The 20435-nt window shown below is 46.2% G+C and overlaps 2 protein-coding genes across 2 annotated transcripts; one reads left to right on the top strand and one right to left on the bottom strand.

Moving 5' to 3' along the window:
* Positions 1-12564: 12564 nt before the first annotated feature.
* On the bottom strand, positions 12565-13635 carry LOC136475040 (beta-1,3-galactosyltransferase pvg3-like). The gene has a single exon (XM_066472598.1). It carries the CDS (start codon positions 13596-13598, stop codon positions 12567-12569), a length of 1032 nt encoding a protein of 343 aa, XP_066328695.1. The 5' UTR covers positions 13599-13635; the 3' UTR covers positions 12565-12566.
* Positions 13636-16426: 2791 nt separating this feature from the next.
* Positions 16427-20370, top strand: LOC136478217 (26S proteasome regulatory subunit 7A). The gene is made up of 10 exons (XM_066476574.1): positions 16427-16628; positions 16879-16960; positions 17586-17677; positions 17828-17905; positions 17992-18053; positions 18746-18890; positions 18985-19203; positions 19287-19468; positions 19757-19932; positions 20044-20370. The coding sequence occupies exons 1-10, from the start codon at positions 16542-16544 to the stop codon at positions 20199-20201; spliced, it is 1281 nt and encodes a 426-aa protein (XP_066332671.1). The 5' UTR covers positions 16427-16541; the 3' UTR covers positions 20202-20370.
* The last annotated feature ends 65 nt before the right edge of the window (positions 20371-20435 follow it).

Here is a 20435-nt window from a genome sequence, read left to right as displayed (position 1 = left end):
TGATGATGAATATAAATCACCTTCTTATGATGATCTTGCTAGATTGCTAAAACAATACACTAAGATCATTATAAAAACTAGAGCTAAAAATGAAAAGCTAGAAGCTAAAAATGACTCTCTTTTAGCCAAATGTGATATAGCGGAAAAGGCTAGTGTTGAGCTTAAAGAAGCAAATGATGCTATATCATCCAAACTCATGGAGCTCAAATCTTCTAAGAAAGAGCTTAAAGAAAAACATAATAAACTTGAGAGGACACATAATGAGCTCATCACTAGCCACAACAAGCTAAGAGAAGAATATACTACTCTTAAGATTAATCATGATAATCTTGTTATTGCTCAAGAATTCTTATCCAATAAGCCACATGATGCTACTAACGATGTTGTTAAGATTGATATTGCTACATCATGTGATGACTTGATTATTGAGAGAATTGAGCAAAGTTTTAGTAGCAAGGACAAGCAAGTGGTTGAAGCCGATGATTATGATGAGTTTGTCAAGCTCAAGAATGACAATAAAAAGTTCAAGAAAGATCTTGAAGAGCTCAAAACCACTAAGTCTATTGTGCTAGAAACTATTGTTCATGATGATGGTTTGATCCTTGAGAATTATAAGCTCAAAGATAAGAACAAGAAGCTCAAGGAAGAGAAAAACAATGATGCTCTCAAGGAAGAAAATAAGAAGCTCAAGTTGGAGAAAGAGCATCTTAAGATTGGATTGAGCAAGTTCACTAGAGGCAAGCATCTTCAAAGTGAGCTACTAATGAACACCGTCATGAAGATAGATTGAAGTGGCATTGGGTACTTGGCAAACCAAGAGAAGAAGGCTCAATCTCAACAACAACATAAGTCTAAGCCAAAGCTAAAGAGATATTTTGAGTGTGTATAAGAAGGCCACTTTGCTTATGAGTGCCAAACTCCACCACCACAACCCTTGCCTAAGCATGCTAGACCTTTTACCTTCAATACTCACTACATGCTTAGAAAGAATTCTAGTGGAAAGATGAAAGTCATATTCTTAGGTCCTCCCAATAAGAATAGGCCTAAGAAAATTTGGGTTGCAAAGTCATTTGTTGAGAAGGTGAAGGGCCCTCAACAAGTTTAGGTTCTTAAAGCTTGATCCCTTGTGTGTAGGTAAACTACAAGACCGGTGGAAGTCATTGGGTTATTGATAGTGGTTGCACACAACATATGACCGGTGATCCTCGTATGTTCACCTCACTAGATGAAGAAATAGATGGACAAGAAAGAATCATATTTAGAGATAACTCAAAGGGCAAGGTCAAAGGATTGGGCAAAGTGGCTATATCAAATGATCATTCTATCTCCAATATACTATATGTTGCTTCATTGAGTTTCAACTTACTATCCGTTGGATAATTGTGTGATCTTGCCTTCCAATGCTTGTTCACCGAGAAGGAAGTTATTGTATCTAAGAAGAATGATGATCATGTGATATTCAAAAGATTTAGATACAATAACCTATATCTAGTGGACTTCATCTTCGAAGATACAAACTTGAAGACATGCCTATTCACCAAAACAACACTTGGGTGGCTATAGCATAGAAGACTTGCTCATGTTGGGATGAGCTCACTCAAAAAACTAATGAAGAATGATTTGGTGAGAGGGTTGAAGGATGTGAAGTTTGAGAAGGACAAGCTTTGTAGTGCATGTCAAGCCGGCAAGCAAGTTGTAAATACCCATCCAACAAAAGCTTTCATGTCAACCGCAAGAGTGCTAGAACTCCTTCATATGGATTTATTTGGACCAACAATATATAAGAGTTTGGGAGGAAATCTTTATTGTCTTGTGATTGTTGATGATTATTCAAGGTATACATGGGTATTCTTCCTTCATGACAAATCTAAAGTTGTATTTTGCTTCAAGAAGTTTGTCAAAAGAGCACAAAATGAATTTGAAGTGAAGCTTAAGAAGATAAGAAGTGACAATAGGAAGGAATTTGACAACACAAACATAAAAGCCTATTGTGATGAAGTTGGAATCAAGCATGAGGTCTCTGCAACATATACTCCTCAATAAAATGGTGTAGTTAAGAGGAAGAACTGGGCATTGATCACTCTTGCAAGAACAATGCTTGATGAGTACAACACCCCAAAGCTCTATGGGTGGAAGCTATCAACACCGCATGATATGTATCAAACCGCTTATTCCTTCAAAAGTTCCTTGGCAGGACACCTTATGAGTTGCTCAATGGGAAGAAGCCGGGCGTCTCCTTCTTTAGGGTGTTTGGTTGCAAATGCTACATCTATAAGAAGCGCCAACACCTAGGGAAGTTTTAAAGACATTGTGATATTGGTTTTCTTGTTGGTTACTCATCAAAGTCTAAAGCATATAGAGTATTTAATCATGCCATCGGCTTAGTTGAAGAAACATATAATGTGGAATTTAATGAATCCAACGGCTCCCAAGGTGCATATGAGAATCTCGATGATGTAGGTGATGAACCATTGAGAGAGGCTATGAAGAACATTCCGGTTGGAGACATCAAGCCTAAAGATGATAAAGATGATGTACAAGTGATTCATCCACCTTCTTCATCAAGTGTGCCACAAGATGGTGAAAAAGATGGAAGAGTAGAAAATGAAGACACGCATGTCTCCTATGAATAAATTGTGATACAAGCATAAGATGTTGATGCTCCACAACCTCCCCCTCAAGTGGTCAATAGAAGAAATATACCTCTACTTCAAGATCATCCACAAGATCTCATCATAGGGAGTCCATCAAAGGGTGTAATGACTCGATTACAAAAACTTGCTTCATTTATTGCTCATCACTTTTTATCTCTTGCTATGAGCCTACTAAGGTAGAAGAAGCTCTTCAAGATCTAGATTGGATAAATGCCATGCATAAAGAGTTAAACAACTTCACCCGCAATGAAGTTTGGACTCTTAAAGAGCGGCCAAAAGGTGCAAGAGTCATTGGAACAAAGTGGGTGTTCCGAAACAAGCAAGATGATCAAGGAGTTATTGTGAGGAACAAGACAAGACTAGTGGCAAAGGGGTTCTCTCAAGTTGAAGATTTGGATTTTGAAGAGACCTTTGCATCGGTTACAAGATTAGAAGTCATCCATATCCTCCTTGCATATGTATCACATCATGAAATAAAACTTCATCAAATGGATGTGAAAAGTGCATTTTTAAATGACTTTATTAATAAACTAGTCTATGTTGATCAACCTCCTAGGTTTAAAGACCCTAGATATCCTAACCATGTTTATAGGTTGTCCAAGGCATTATATGGGTTTAAGCAAGCCCCAAGAGCTTAGTATGAGCGCCTTCGGGACTTCCTCATTGAGAAGGGCTTCACCATTAGGAGGGTCGATACCACACTATTCACCAAGAAGCTTGATGGGCATATCTTCATTTGTCAAGCGTATATTGATGATATCATCTTTAGATCATCAAATGAAGATTCTTGCAAAGAGTTTGATGAATTGATGTCAAAGAAGTTCGAGATGTTAATGATTGGAGAGCTTACATTCTTTCTTGGTTTTCAAGTCAAGCAAATGAGAGAAGGGATTTTCATCTCTCAAGAGAAATATATAAATGATCTTCTCAAGAGATTCAAGATAGATAAATATAAGCCAATCAAGACACCAATGTCTACTAATGGACATCTCAACCTAGATGAGGGAGGTAACCCGGTTGATCAAACTCTCTACCGCTCTATGATTGGTAGTTTGTTATATTTGACCATATTTAGGCCCGACATCATGTTTAGTGTGTGTATGTGTGCTAGATTTCAAGCTAATCCTAAGAAAACTCATTTGATTATCGTTAAAAGAATTCTTAGGTATCTTAAGCACACACCAAACATTGGCCTTTGATATCCCAAAGGAGCTATATTTGAATTAGTTGGCTATTCCGATTCGGATTATGCCGGATGCAAAGTTGATAGAAAAAGCACATCCGAAGGGTGCCATTTGCTTGGCAGATCACTTATGTCTTGGTCCTCCAAGAAACAAAATAGTGTGGCTTTGTCCACCGCCGAAGTAGAATACATTATCGCAGGTGCTTGTTGTGCACAAATATTTTACATGAAACAAACTTTGCTAGACTATGGTGTCGTTCTAGAAAAAGTACCTCTTTTGTGCGACAATGAAAGCACGGTAAAACTTGCAAATAATCTGATTCAACACTCTCGCACAAAGCACATAGATATCCACCATCACTTTCTTAGAGATCATGTTGCAAAGTATGATATATCATTAGAAGGTGTGAGGACCGAGGATCAATTGACGGATATCTTCACTAAACCGCTAGATGAGGCAACATTTTGTAGATTGCGGAATAAGCTCAATGTGCTTGATTTTAGTAACTTCACTAAAAAATGAGCTTGTGTTGTCCCTTGTATTGTATTGTAATATACAATATGTTTAATGTTTTGTAATGCATATAGGGCTTGTCTAACATGGTTAAGATAACCACCGAAAAGCGTGTGGAGAAGCTTAACCTTGGATCAAACTTGACAAGCAACTTGATTTACTTACAAGTATTACATTTCATATGCATGAATGTTGTTTTGTCGTTTGTCTTCAAATTACTCTCTTATTGCCTATTTTCTTAAAAAGAATTATAGCCTAAGGCAAAATATTTTGAAAAACTTGAGGGTTTGAGAGAGGTCACTCATATCAGTCTCAATTGGTGTTTATTTGAATCTTATTCAAGTTGGGACTTGATTAGAAACAGGCAGCACGAAGGACTTTGAAGATTTGCTGAAGAAAGAGTGATCGAACGCTGCACCGGACTCTGATGTCCAGCATCCGGTCAATTCACAGGAGGTGAACTTGCTGCGAAGGAGTGACCGGACTCTACGTTTCAGCATCCGGTCAGAAGGCGTTTCAGCGTCCGGTCATGTGGAGAAGACAAAGGCTATATTGACCGGACTCTGGCTGCGTCCGGTCAGTGTCCACCAGACGCGTCCGGTCGTGATTCTAGAGGAATTGAACCTCTCTAGAATCGACCAGACGCTGGGTGACAGCGTCCGGTCATTGCCACCGGAGCGTCCGATCAATAGGAGTCGTGTGGATCTTGATCTCTTTTCTTATTTCCTTATCCAACTCTATCGGGGACCCCTTATAATCGCGAGCCGCCGCACATCCTTAACCTACCAGCGCTGTCATCGCTGTGTGCTCATGCCCTAGCCGCCGCCTCCACACCGCCGTAGCGCCTCCACGTGCTCCTGAGCTACCTTCCCACGCCACTGTAGCTCTCCGTGCCACCGCAGATCTCCACGCCACCACAGCGACTCCCCATGCTCCCAAGCGCCCGCGCCACCACAGTTCGCCACGCCACTACAGCGCCACCTCCCACACCAGCGCCACCGCTCTATGCCTCCCCGCGCCGCCGTGTCATCCAGCGCCGCTCGCCAAGTTCCCATGTTGCGCCATCCGAGTTCCAGCACCGACGAGCTCGTGCCCTAGCTCCACCCTCGCTGTAGCCAAGCTCGAGTGCTCTCATTGCATTACTTGGTTGCCAATCTTTGTCGAGCCGGTACCCTAACCCTAGCCTCACAATTCGGTGGTTCCCCGCATGTCGTTTCTCTTTTCCTTGGATCGCCGGTTCATCAGGTAGCAAGCCCGCATTTCAATTTCGTACCTAATTGCTTGCTCTATTAGGGTTTCGTATCTCTAGATGCATAATTAAAATTATTTGTATATCCTATCTATTCTGTCGTGGAGCGAGTTGGTGCCGTTGAGATCGTGTTGGCAGTTGTCAGTTAACTCGGGGCCAAGCTTGCGAGTACGGAACGAGGCCAAGTCTCGGAAGTGACAGTTGATCTTTGTCAGTGGCAGTTGATTCTTCTCACATCCATCAGATGGCTCATACGAAGAATGTCGGAGGTGGTCCCGGTGACGAGGATCCGAGGCCCCCGCCTCGCTAGCCTGCAGAACCAAAAGGCAAAGCGACAAAGAAGTTGGCAGTAAGAAAGCGCAAGTATCCAGATGTAGAGACAGCGAGAGCCACCATAGTTGTAGAGGCCGCAGAGCGTGCCGAGAAAGGAGGTGCTCGCAACAGAGTCTGGATTGTAGATCAGCTTTCACCAGAAGCGAGGGCTTCACTTGAGTGAGTTGAGCGCCTTCATGGTGGTCCAGCTGGGACTCTTATGATTAGAGGACAACGTGTTGCCATTGATGAGGGTCAGCCTTAGGGGGAGTCATAGCAGCAGCCATAGGCAGTAGAGTAGACTTAGGAGGCACAGCCAGCACAACAGACTTAGGAGGGTGAGCAGGCCGAGTAGGCTGAGGAGATAGAGCCGGCACCTCAGCCATAGTTATGCTGCTCTGGTCGTACCCGTGCTCTAGTTATGCCTAGGGCAGATACTTAGCGGAGGGGTTCTCGTCCACCGCCTCGACCACAGGGTCTGCCTCCAGTGACCCATCTTGACTTGAGGGTCGCCACGACCAAGCAGGTGCAGTAGCTGAGGTTTGTGGACTTTGAGGTGTGGTTTCCACCTAGGAGGGATGAGAGAGCATCAGAGGGATTTTATACACCCTTACAGGAGAATTTCTATAATACCTATCTTAACAATGGAGCAGTATTCAAATCACAGAGGGTGTGCAACATAGAGTCTATAATAGTAGCAGCTAGAGAGCACATTCACCTGTATCTATCCTATTTACCAGGGCTAACAGATCTGATTGGATGGATAGGGCTGTATGTTCCATCTTAGGTTCGACAGTTCTATGCTACACTCTAGATTGACCCACAGCACAGGTTTATACACTTTGCATTCAGAGGCAGAGACTACTGGCTGATGAGCACTAGGGTCAGGGAGATACTCAGGCTTTAGGAGCAGCCAGTCAGGCTTCATGAGGTTTGCTATGGACAGACCACACCCCTAGATGCCCTCATGATGGTATGGTGCCCCCTACAGACTTGGTTCATCACTGTTTCACAGAGCCCTTTGGCGAGGGGTCGTGGAGGAACCCCGGTGATCTTACTCCCACTACTCGCATGATTGAGGCTATCATGAGGATGACATTACTTTCGAGGATGGGATATAGAGAGGGATTGACTCATATACAGCTATGGCTTCTCAACTCTCTGATACAGCAGACAGTTTTTGATATTTGAGATCTTCTTCTGTCAGAGATGGAGGACACTATAGCTACCCTATGCTCACTGGATTACATTTCTTATTCGTAGGGCAGTTACAGTGAGGCTGCCTGAGATGCTAGCTAAGTACAGTGGTGCCACTACAGAGTTTCCTACTTATAACCTGACTCAGATGATCTACCACAGTACACCATAGGTACCTAGTCAGCCGTGCCGTCGCCTAGAGGTGCTAAAGACTATAGCCCAGCAGGATGATATTATTAGGGGTATTGCAGCTATAGAGGAGGAGTAGCTTGCTTAGTAGGAGGGGATGGTCACGAGCGAGTCTAGTGACAGTTCTGATGATGACTACCAGCCCATTCCATAGATGCCTCTACATCGACATGATGCTGAGGTCGGTAGCTCTAGTTCAGCGCCACCTACTCTATAGACAGACCCCACTATTCTTACTATACTTGAGTGGATGAGGCAGGACCAGGCACGACAGGATCAAGAGACAGTTGCTACATTTGCTCAGTTCCATACTTGGCAGGACGAGTTTCAGCGACAGCAGCTAGCTATTCAGCAGCAGACGTAGGCTCTACAGCAGCAGCAGCAGCAGTAGGCCATGCATCAGCAGCAGATCCTCATACAGCAGCAACTTCTTGGATTTATGCAGCATGTAGTGACAGCAATTGGGGCCCCACCACCACAGCTTTCGCCCTAGATTGGTTAGCCTGCCACCACTTCGATGACTCCAGCGTTATAGCCTAGTGGGCTTTAGAGTCAGGGACAACCACTAGCATAGTATGCTTCACCTATAGAACAGGTGTCCTAGTGGTTCGCTTCGTTAGTGATAGCCCCATAGTTCACACCTCTTCAGACGGACTTCACACCAGCACAGACGTCGTTGCTACTAGTGCCAGACACTTCAGTCTCCAGGAGTCTTGGTGCCTCCTTCAGTGAGTTGACAGGGCAGCCCACTCTTACATACCTGCATGTTCTAGGTCCTTCTATGGCTGCACTTATCACAACGACTATAGAGATGCTCTCCTCCTCAGTGGCATCATCAGAGCCGGCTGCTTCAGTCATACCAGCATAGCCTATAGCAACTTTAGTTCCTGATCCGACCCAGACTGCTTCAGCATCACTTCTAGCTATAGAGGGTCAGATAGCTCAGAGCTCAGGGTTAGATGATGATGGTGACCAGTTCCAGCTTGCTCCTCGTACCTTAGCACCCGGCTCGTTGGCTACAGCCCTACCGACTGACCCTTAGGTTTTGGTGTTTGACGCTAAAGGAGGAGAGGGTTCGAGTATGATAGCCTTAGGGGGAGCAACATATCTAGGGGGAGCTTAGTTATTATATTAGCTTATCTATTACATTTGGAGTTTCTATGTGTGTGATACATTATGCATTCATGTTTACTACTATATTTATGTGATAGTGATATCTACGTGATCGTGATATATGACATGTGTGCTCTCTACTGTGAATTATTTATATGTCATATCACTTGTGTTATGCTCATTTGCCTTTGCTTCCGCGTTTTACTTTGATGCAAATGAGCTTCATTGCTTGTACTCATGCTTATTTCATATCTTTTGAGTACATCATGTTGGGTTGGGTCATATAAGCTTGCCTAACACTTTTGTTCTTATTGCTAAAAGCTTATATGAACCAAGCATGTTAAAAACCTCATCTCTTTCACATACTCAAGGTAGTATTGTCATCAATCACAAAAAATGAGGAGATTAAAAGCATCTAGGCCCTTAGTTGGGTTTCGGTGATTAATGACAATACATGATTACTGTGACTAACGTGTGTTTTACAGAAACAATTAAGTTAGGTCGCGGTAATGGAGATCGAATGGGTAATCAAGGTTGTCATGCCCCTACGATGGAAATCGTTTCGGTTTTCAAAGGATGGACAAGTTTTAAGTGTCGATTGGAGTTGGAGAGACACTTAGAGTAGTTTAGGACTTTGTTTTTCCTTTGGCCATACTATTAAGCGGGCTATGAACGGGGAGCTTGACCTAGGTGAGTCTAGTGAGTTTGGTGTGGTGCACATTTGTTAAAACTAGCACTAGATAGCTCCAAAACAACCCTTTGATCCAATGGAGCAAACTTCATTCACATATGATCGAGAGTTGAAAGTGAATGGAGGGTCAAATACTGATCGGACGCTGGCTCCAGTGTGACCGAACGCTAGCTTATGGCCCGATCAGTTCATTTGACCAAGGTGAAAGTGTCTGGAAGTGACCGAACACTGAGAGGTCAAGTGACCAGACGCTGAGAGCCAGCGTCCGGTCGACTCCAGCAAGGTCCTAGAGAGGGAGAATCCTAATCGGAAGCGTCCGGTCAATGCTGACCGGACGCTGATTAGGTTCCGGCTACTGATCGGACACTGCTCAGCAAGTGATAGGATGCTAGGGGTCCAACGTCCGGTCAACATCAGTAAGGTTCCTGTGAAGGGAAAATGTGACCGGACGCTGGCCAGCGTCCGGTCAACACTTAACCACTGGAGTTTGGGGTGTACTGATCAGAGCGTCCGATCACCCCGCAGAAGCACATAACGGTTCATTTTTTAGCCGGTGTTATAAATACAACCTCCACTCGTGTGTGGGGGCACTTTTGCTCATTCCAACAACTGAGAAACACCTTAGAGAGTACCAAGAAAAGCAAGGTCCTAGTGAGGTGATTGAGATTTGAGAATCCCAAAGAGAGCCCTCATTAGTGAAGATCAAGAGTAGCAAAATGTGCATTCACCCTTCTCATTAGGCTTGTCGTGGTCAAGTGAGAATTCGTGCTTGTTACTCTTGGTGATCGCCATCACCTAGATGGCTTGGTGATGATTGGGAGCTTGGTGATCATCCAGAGAGCTTGTGGATGACCCAACTCAAGTTGTGAGCGGTTGTGGGTGATTTATCCCGATGAAGTGTCGAAGAATCAACCCGTAGAGAGCACTTGATCCTTGCGCAGATCAAGGGGGAGCTACACCCTTGCGTGGGTGCTCCAACGAGGACTAGTGGGGAGTGGCGACTCTCCGATACCTCGGCAAAACATCGCCGCGTTCCTCTTTCTCTATTTACTTTGAGCATTTACTTTGAGCAATTCAATTCTAGTCTTTACATTCATAGAAGTGTCATGCTAGAGTAGGATTGGAACTTAGGTTGCAAGTCTTTTGGGCGGTAGAACAATTAGAAACACTTTCTAGGTACAAGGGGTTAATTGAGCTAACCATAGGATTTAATTATTGCAAAGAAATTTAGAATTAGCCCAATTCACCCCCTCTTGGGTATCTTGATCCTTTCAGTTTCGCCTCCCCAAAAAAGCCACGGTCCGTCACAGGTAAGAGTGATACAGAGCTAAAAAACCGACGGGTTCGACAACCGTTCTCGGCACCTTTAGAGTGAGGGGTGGAAAGGGATGGGCCCGCTAGCAGCCAGTACCCGGGCGCACGAGCGTCGCGGGCATCCTGGCCCATGTTTGAGTCTCGGCCGGATACGATCCATTATTTTTTCTCGAAGAAAGACAGAGCCCTCGGGAATGGTTGAACGGACCCGAGAACTATATGGATTGACCACTGAGAATCTAGGGTCGGTCACCAGCTGACCCAAGCTGGACCCCCACGAATAGGATGCCGTGGCCCCACTCAGACTAGCCCGTTAACAGCTCATCGAGCGCCATGATCCGTCCATATAGAAAAATCGTGGCACAGCTCAGTCCCTCTGTTTTATCGAAAAAAACGCTCGAGGGAAGACGATCACAAATACAAACCGACCCTCGACTAGACCCCTGCTACGGGCGGGGGCTCGAGGAAAGTTGGACTCGCAAGGAAACTGAACGCGCGGTCGTGGAACGACAGACCCCATAGGGGTCGGAATCAGGAAATACCTTTTCTGGACCACCAAATCTCACGGCTATACCCCCTAGGGGTCCGATCACGACAAAAGGGAATCGTCGTCCCCAGGTCACGCCGTGGGTGACAAAAGAAGGCCAAAGCCCTTAGAGTCCTCCTATTCGGAAAAGCCTTCGAAGGAGCATTCTACTCCTCCGTAGGCTTGGGGGCTACTGTCGGGGACCAATATTAGGATATCCGAAGAGGAGGAGCTAATGGTCATCAATATTGACTCATCCGAGCAGTCAGGAGCACGACTATGGCTCCAACCAGTCCCAAGGTGCGCGGGCTCTGCCTCGCCCGACCCCTTGGGTGCGGGCTCCGTCGTCTGACCCGACCTCTGGGGACGGGCTCCGTCTCTCCCGCCCCCTTGGGTTCGTGCTCTGTCTCGCCTGACAGAGACCCATACCGCCGCCAACCACTCTATGTCCAAGCGTATGGGCCTGGGTCAAAGCTATGACACCGGGGAAGAGACTGGCATGACTCGATATAACCCGTGGCCATGACGGGCTATACCTGAGGATTCACATCAAGAACAGTGTTGGGCGTGCCAGTGCTGTTCTACCTAACCCTCATACGAACGATGACAGGCGCATCAGTTCACCACGATGTCCGTCGGGACGGAATTGAGCGCCATGACCGGCAGATGACGCCTGCGCATGGTGCTAGTGACGAACTGGGCCGCGACGTGGAGCCATCCCTATTGACATCTACAGGATCGGTGGGACCCGTATGAAGGAGAAGAAGGACCCGATGATCCTGAAAGCCTTCCTCTCTCTCGTTCTTTTTTTTCCTCTGCTATAACTCGTGCTTTCCCTTGGCCTATAAAAGAGAAAGCAGGGCACCCCATGAAGGAGATCGACCCATCGAGACCTGATCGGATCCAGATCTGCACAAGAGCATGACACGAACACACGGTTGAGCAACGATCGAGCTCTCAGCACCCATTCACTTCTTCCACCAGAGACTTGGGATCATTTCCCTTTCTCGCCTGATTGTAATCCCTACTATAAATTTTCAGTGCTAGTAACACGAGCATCCGCGACGAACTGGACGTAGGGACTTTCTGGCCGAACCAGTATAAACCTCGTATCCTCTAAGCATACCATCCGAGCCAGACACACAAATACTAGAAATTTACTCATCGGTGGTAACTCAAAACACCGACAAGTTGCAACGTGACGGGGATTTTGTTGCCTATGCGTTAGATTTTCTTTTAGTTGCAATTGTTGTGGGTTTTGTTCCAAAGGTTTAGTTGCAATTGCTTTAGGTGTTTGTTTTGTTTGTCAACTTCTTTGGTGTTTAGTCGTTGTTTCACTTGCTGCTATGTTGTACCGACTAATCTGGATTTTTTTCTTCTTTTCTTTAGTATAACCGGCGGCTCTTCTAACTGTTTTGTTAAAAAAAATTATGAAGTACAAAATATGGTAAAAAAAACAAGTGGGAAGATGGAGTTGGTGAGAAGAGCACAGATCAAATCAAGGAACACATTTGTTTTTATGTATAAATTAATTAAAAGTTCCCTCAAAATTAAGCAACGCGCATGCACGCATCCGATGGATCGATCCCTACTACTTACAGTAGTAGATAGGAGAGGCTAGGTGTTAGTCGATCTTGTAGGACTTGGACGGCTTGAGCCCTGCCGTGAAGTTGAAGTACTTCAGCGCCTCCGCCCACCTCGGGTTGCTCTTGAGCCTGTGCACGCCGATGGTGCTGGGCATGAACTCGTGCTCGCACTGGTCCACGGGCACGGGGTTGAGGTAGTCGTGGATGGCCGGCTTGGCGTTGAAGCGGTTCTTCCCCTTGTCCCCGAGCCTGAGCCACATTCCGGTGAGCATGTCCTCCGTGCCCACGCTGTGGTTGCGCGCCACGTCGGAGGTGGCGATCCACTGCACGAGGTCCCACGACAGCGCGTAGGCCATGCCGGCCATGTACTCCCGGAACGGGTCCATGCTGTCGCACGGGATGGTGGCGCCGTAGTACATGTCGTCCCGGGGCATCCCGCCCAGCGACGCCACCAGCTGCGGCAGCCGGAGGAAGATGTCGTCGTCGGCCTTCATCACGTAGTCGTACGGCTCGTCGGCGTAGAGCCGCGCCACCGTGGACAGGAACGTGTACGTCTTCCCGCCGTTGAGGTTCTCCTCGCAGCCGTCGAGCACGATGACGTCGTCGTGGACGAGGATCTCGAGCGGCACCAGCACGCGCTGGTCGTCCTTGTACAGCCGGCAGAAGACGTAGCGGACGTCCACGTGCGCCGCGAGGGGCTCCTCCGGCGACGCGAGCTGCAGCCCGTACACCATGCGCAGCATGTGCCGCCGCTCGTACAGGTCCGCGCGGGTCAGCACGCCGATGAGCAGCCGGAAGTCGGGCTTCCGGACCACCGCCGGCTCCGCTGCGGGCGGGCCGCACGCGCTCAGCATCGCCTGCAGCTCGAACTCCTTGGGGTACACGAAGAGGAAGATGAAGGCCAGGAGCAGGAGCGGCAGCAGGACCAGCGCCTTGCTGGAGGCAGACAGCCTGGGGAAGCCGCCGCCGCCGTGCCTCTGTTTCACGCCGACCTGCAGGGGCGCGTGATTGCCGTTGCCCATGAACGACTTGAGAGAATTCCTCGGCGGCGGCTGCGGCGGTGACGGCATCGATCGATTGGCAAGCAAATAAAGAAGCGCGCACGCACACACCACAGTCGTCGCAGATCAGAGGTGCTTAGACGACGCGGCCTGCTGCGCTGGCTGATCACAGGATTTTGTTAGCTTAGCCTGTGCTGCCGCTGCATGGATCGGAGACGTTGAGAGCAACGAGCAGTCGAGCAGGCAAGTATGCGATGCAAGTAGGGACTAGGGAGCGACTGATATGATGCTAGCTATACTCCTAGGCTGCTACACGTACTGACATCGATCGAATTGAAGGCAGCTGCAGGCAGGGGAAGCATCGTCGGTAATGGCGACGCCTTTGCGTAAAGGTGGCGAGAGTGAGGCGGAGTCCGTGTGTAGAAATGGATTGGGACTATGGAAGCGATCTAGAGCTAGGCGTGGCGCGACATGCGAGGTCTCATCTTGGGGGAACGTAGACTGGTGGAGTCAACGACGTTTGCATGCAGATGCAGTGATGGCTCGATTTGTCAACACTCACCTTGCGTGAGGAACAAACGAACGGATTAATGCGACGTACTTCCGGGGATCTTATTTGAACTTCATTCGCGTGTCATCTTTGCCTGTGATAACAGCAACGTACGCCCGTGCAGAGGCCAAAGCAACGGCGTGTACGCAACGTCAACAGGTGGCTGCATTAGCAGCTAGTAGCTGACCAGAAGTATATATATATACGGATACGGCTATAACAAATGCATCTCTGGCGATCGAGCTGACGAGCTCAGCTATGGCCTGAAGGGGTGACTACTGGTGAGATCCAAAGTAACGTTGGTTAATGTAGTCCGTTACTATGTCACAATCTTTGTTTGAGCCCGAGAGGCTAGGGGAGGGAGGCGGCGAGCACATAGAATGAGCTGGAGGTGGGTGAACCAGCACGGTGGTGTGCTCAGACGAGGCAAGAAGTGGAGGGGCCAAGGCTCTTAGGGTTCGAGTTTCGGGTCTTCGAGGTGGGTGGGTGGGTGGGTGGATGGGGGGGGGGGGGGGGGGGGGTCCATGGTCGGTGCCCTTTAGAAGGGGGAGGGGGCCGACAACGGTTAAGGCAAGCTGAAGGACAACGAGCGAGGTGATTGGAGTGCCCCCAAATGGGTGGTGGGAGACAACCGATTAGGTAGAGCATGCAACGGGGGCAAGGGAAGCGGTGTCTACCTCCGATTTGGATTAGGGAGGGCAGAGAGGAGGAGCAGGGGGTGATGGGTGAACAGTGCAGCTAGCAGTGCTGTTGACTGGGTGGTCAGCGAGGCCGACGACGGGCCAATAGAAACGAGGAGCTTTGGTTCAGATTAGTTTAGAGTGGGGGTAGGGATGGATGGTGGACGGTGCGGCTAGCGACGGGGACGACAAGGGCCAGGACGATGGTGGAGGCAGCAAGGTGGGTGGGAGGTAGGAGACTAGTGTTGTTTTCGTTAGCAACGCTCATGCTCTGGGAATGTGTCCCCCCTATTTTAGCAAAAATGCATAGAACTACATCTGCACAAAGGCGAGCAATATGTAGGATATATATAATTAAAAACCAACGACATCTTCTTGGCCTTCTACCTTAACTGTTCCATCATCTACTCTGCCCATTCGACTAATTCAGCCGTGTTCTCTTTCATTCACTTGTTCTCTCACTCACTCCTTTGCCACCTCTTTTGCCCCTCCTCATCTACATGTCCTTCGCCACCTGTAACCATCGGGTCCTGCTGTCTAGCTAGCTCCCACCCCACCCTTGAACCATCACCATTCACTAGTGACCGACCTAAAGCCACCATCACGCGACCAAAAACACTTGTTGGTGCGAGCGAGGCAACCAATTAACATTTGTGTTCGGGCAGGATGGATGTAAACATGCACCCAAACAAATTGGCCCTACATGTATGAACCTTGACAGCGGGAGCGTGGCTCTCAGGTACAAGCTAGACTACCCTCATATCAAAACAAATGTCAACCAAAGATGCCTAGCACACAAGAATACAAGTTATTCGGAAAGCAACGAGCCATACAATTCTGTTAGTGTCTGTGCTATAGGAGTTGATGATGAGATGATTTATAGGAGTGAATTGGCATTTTGGATTGGTGGAAATGATGCTGGGATTAAAGATGTGGTGTCGATATGCAGTTTGCAGCCTTAGGAGTCAGGAGAGGTAGGAATAAATGATGTTGGAGGGTCTCGGTGATCTACTCTTGCTTGTGGTGGAGGACGAAAGAGAGAAGCTCGAGCTATTTGTGGTGGAGGAAGAATAACATAAGCCAGAGGAGCGAGGAGATTAGTTGTACTTGTACACCATTGCTTGCCGAGGCAAGAGATGTGTGCAGAACACATAGCAGCAAGAGATCATGGCACAAAGAAAGGATAAATAGGATGACCAGAGACACACTAAACTTCCACTCTCTGGCGAGGATCAAGTTTGAACAAGAAGAACCATGAAGAAGATGATTCAAGAGTAAGAAGAAAAGAGCCGCGTGTTAGGAAAGTTAACAAAAGCGGTACAAATTAGTACCGTTGTGATAATTTGATGATATATAGGGCATGTCTGGCTGACGATACAAATCAGTATCATTGTGACAATTTGATGATATATCGGGCACGTTTGGTTACCGGCAGTAGGGTGCCACGCCTAGTTGTGCGCGGGCTGCGGAAACAAAACATACCTATAGTAGCAACGAAGGGTACATTTCCAAACTTTACATCTCTCAATGGTACTCGTCCAATTTTCCATTTTCCGTCTGTATAACAGGCAAAGCGATATCTAGCTCCGTCCGATCAGTATCACACGGTGCAGAAGGGTCCCTTGGAGAAGAGGAAAGAAAAATACCAATAAAACGAAGTCGAAGTACCCCAGATGAAGGCATCTCCAATCTCCTCGCCCCCCACCGCCCCACGGACCTGAGCCGCCACAGCCGCCTCTCCCCTCGCCGCCGGAGAAGCGCCGCTCGCTCAGGAGGACAGCCATGGCTCCGGAACCGGAGGATGACATCATGAACGAGAAGAACCCCCGCCCCCTCGACGAGGACGATATCGCCCTCCTTAAAACCTATGTGCGTCCCTCGACCCCCGTTTGGATCTCTCTGATCTCGTGGATCTAGGGTTCTTTGGTGATTTGGTCTTGGGGGTGGGGCTTCAGAGTTGTGTTCGTTGTGATTCGGGCTCGAGATCGGTTTAGGGTTTTGATCTCCTCTGTCGTTTGTAACGGCATCGTGCTTTTACCAGATTTAGGTCGCCGTGTGTGATTGGAAGGGGAGAAACTGCTGATGTTTGCTAATTTTGGTTTGCTGGATGCTGTTGCAGGGGCTTGGGCCGTACTCGACCAGCATCAAGAAGGTCGAGAAGGAGATCAAGGAGATGGCCAAGAAAATCAATGACCTTTGTGGTGAGTGATAATTTTATTATGATTTTTTTTTTCGGTGTGGCATTGGAGATGTAGGCCAATTTGTTTCTGAGTTGGTCCTAAGGATAAGTTTGATCATTTTGTGGCATTTTATTCATCTTCTAGCTTAGACTGTTGAGTTATTGCACTGAGAATTATATTCACTTGGCAACACTTGTTTCAGCTGGCTATTTACTTGCAGCTAATATGGAGTTTCATTTACTTGACGATCTCACGTATAGTTATCCAAATGGTTAAGATGTAGTGATGCATTATTTAGTGTGTTACACTTGAAACATTCTAGTTTACTGAACAAGGGTAAAAATCGATGGGAACTGTTTCTTTAGTGATTCCTCTGTAGTTCTGGCATGGGGGTGCTGCTATATATTACCCTGCACTCTAGATATTTGACATGTTATTAACTTAATAGTGTAGTAATGACATGTTATTAACTTAATAGTGTAGTAAGATGAATTGGCTATGAGACCACAACTTATGTCTGGTGTTTTCTATTATGTCTTATGTCTGGTGTTTTCTATTATGTTCTATGTTGTTCTGCAATTCATCAGCTTGTTTTAATGCTAGCAAGCTCCTTTTGACCTGAGATGTGCTCTTATACTAAATGCAGGGATAAAGGAGTCTGATACAGGGCTGGCTCCACCTAGCCAGTGGGATTTGGTTTCAGATAAACAGATGATGCAAGAAGAACAACCATTACAAGTATATTAACTGAACCTGATATTGTGTTACTTAATAGTTTTTACAGATTTGAATTACGACCTACGATGCATGATAGTTGGGCACAAAATCTTTTCGGTTTCAGTTTTACATGTGTCAGCGCACTAATAACTTCTCTTTATCCTCCTGCAGGTAGCAAGGTGTACAAAGATTATAAGCCCTAATACGGATGATGCCAAATATGTTATAAATGTAAAACAAATTGCAAAGGTATGCCATGCTTGCCATTTTATTTCCATCTCATGCGACCTAGAAACTGTACACTTTTTTCTTATGCCTTGTTTTGATTACTGCAGTTTGTGGTTGGACTGGGGGATAAGGTCTCTCCAACTGATATCGAGGAAGGGATGAGGGTCGGGTATGCCATCCTGTATTTTCAAATTAAGCATATCATAAGTCTTAAAGTGTCTTCTTCCTTTAGCATATCATACTTAGTCATTCATTTCTACTACAGCACTATGATGCATTTATGTACTCGTGATGAATGTATACAAAACTGGCCCATCTTTCCGGTGATTATTTGTAAGAAAATGATATGCATCATGCAAGCTGCATGTCTTATGGGAACAATGCTTATTAATTTGAGTTATTACTTATTAGAAGGCTTAAAAAAGCAATGGCCATTCGTGTAGTGATAGCCATGTCCCTTGGAAAGATGTCATGAACATGTTTGACATAGATGAGAAAGCATTGGTTTGTTGAATTAGCTGTCCTCCATGACCATGACTTGGTAGGCGTGTAGTGTTTTCTGAAAAGCAATATTGAATGTAGTGTATCTATGTGTTTTAGTAATCTTTGAATACTGCTATTGCATTGGAAATAATTGTTAGCTGCATAGATTGGATGCTAGTATAAAACTCTGCCCTACGCAATATTAAGAGATGGAAAGGTTGGTTAATCTAAAAATGATCCTGTGCATTCATTTTATTGCTGAAACATGACTGGCCTTTTGGTTATTTCTCTATGCGTTGTGCTATTGTTCCTGAATAAGTTGAAACTTTTTCCCACCTAGTGAAAAATTTGTGATCTCACACTTGATGCTTGTTGCAGTGTTGATCGTAACAAGTACCAGATTCAGATCCCTCTTCCACCAAAAATTGACCCAAGTGTTACCATGATGACTGTGGAGGAAAAGCCAGATGTGACTTACAATGATGTTGGTGGCTGCAAGGAGCAGATTGAGAAGATGCGTGAAGTATGTGATCCTTTTTCCTTGTGAGCTGGCACATACTTCATCACAGTTAGTTATGGACCTACTTTATTTACTCTTTGCTGTACCATTTTTACAGGTTGTTGAACTTCCTATGCTTCACCCAGAAAAGTTTGTCAAGCTTGGTATTGACCCTCCAAAAGGCGTCCTTTGCTATGGTCCACCTGGTACTGGCAAGACTCTTCTTGCAAGAGCTGTAGCAAATCGGACCGATGCTTGTTTCATCCGTGTAATTGGAAGTGAGCTAGTTCAGAAGTATGTCGGAGAAGGTGCTCGGATGGTCAGGGAACTGTTCCAGGTATATCTAGTGCTGCGAATCTGTAAAGATTCATCCAGTTTTTTCTGTTCAACATATTTCTGAAACGAATTCCTCTATTGTAGATGGCCCGCTCAAAGAAAGCATGCATTGTTTTCTTCGATGAAGTTGATGCTATTGGTGGTGCTCGTTTTGATGATGGGGTGGGTGGCGACAATGAGGTGCAGCGAACAATGTTGGAAATAGTGAACCAGCTTGATGGGTTTGATGCAAGAGGAAACATCAAAGTTCTCATGGCCACTAATAGGTATTTCATTTTTTCATTTTACTCATGTGATTCCAGATCCTTTTAGGTGATTACCTCGGTACTCTATTCTGAAGATATTATCTGAAGAAACATAGGATTTTGAATATGCGAAGTTCTGCATGAAAACCTATTGTTTATAGGCTCCATGCCTTAAACTGACATGACTGCATGAAAATTAGGCTCCATGCCTTAAACTGACATGGCTGCATGAAGATGTATTGTTTATAATGGCTATAAAGTTTATTGGCCATATCCCAGGCCCCAGAAGCTGACCTCTGTTTTCTCCAGGCCTGATACCTTGGATCCTGCGCTTCTGCGTCCTGGTCGTCTGGACAGAAAGGTAGAATTCGGGCTACCTGACCTGGAGGGCCGCACCCAAATTTTCAAGATCCATACACGAACCATGAACTGCGAGCGAGATATTCGTTTCGAGCTTCTGGCACGGCTCTGCCCCAACTCTACTGGTGAGTTGCTTTGTGGTTTGATCAGAATGTTATCTGTTTGATTTGATTGTTGTACTTGAAGATTTTACGATAGACGATCAGGTTCTCACATAGCCTTGCTTGTTACTCCAGGAGCGGATATAAGGAGCGTTTGCACAGAAGCCGGGATGTATGCCATCCGTGCCCGCAGGAAAACGGTGACAGAAAAGGACTTCCTCGATGCTGTCAATAAGGTCATCAAGGGCTACCAGAAATTCAGTGCAACACCCAAGTATATGGTGTACAACTAGTCAGTGCGTCTTCATGGGATCTGTTGTTTTTAGAACTCTGGATCTTTTTGATGATTGTATCGTCATGAGGTTCTATGCAAAGATTGTTGTTTGTTTAGCAAATTGGATCCCCAGTGACTGTAACCTGTACCACATGTTTTTAAGACAAGGTTCTCCGCTCGGTGATTCATGTTGCTTGTGTTTATGACTGATGATGCGCACATGACGCAAAGTTCATTCGGAGAACTGACGCAA

The sequence above is a fragment of the Miscanthus floridulus genome, chromosome 8, assembly GCF_019320115.1.
Source record: "Miscanthus floridulus cultivar M001 chromosome 8, ASM1932011v1, whole genome shotgun sequence".
In the NCBI taxonomy this organism is placed as follows: Eukaryota; Viridiplantae; Streptophyta; class Magnoliopsida; order Poales; family Poaceae; genus Miscanthus; species Miscanthus floridulus.
The sequence above is the reverse complement of the archived record's forward strand: the minus strand, read 5'-3'. Positions and strand labels throughout refer to the sequence as shown.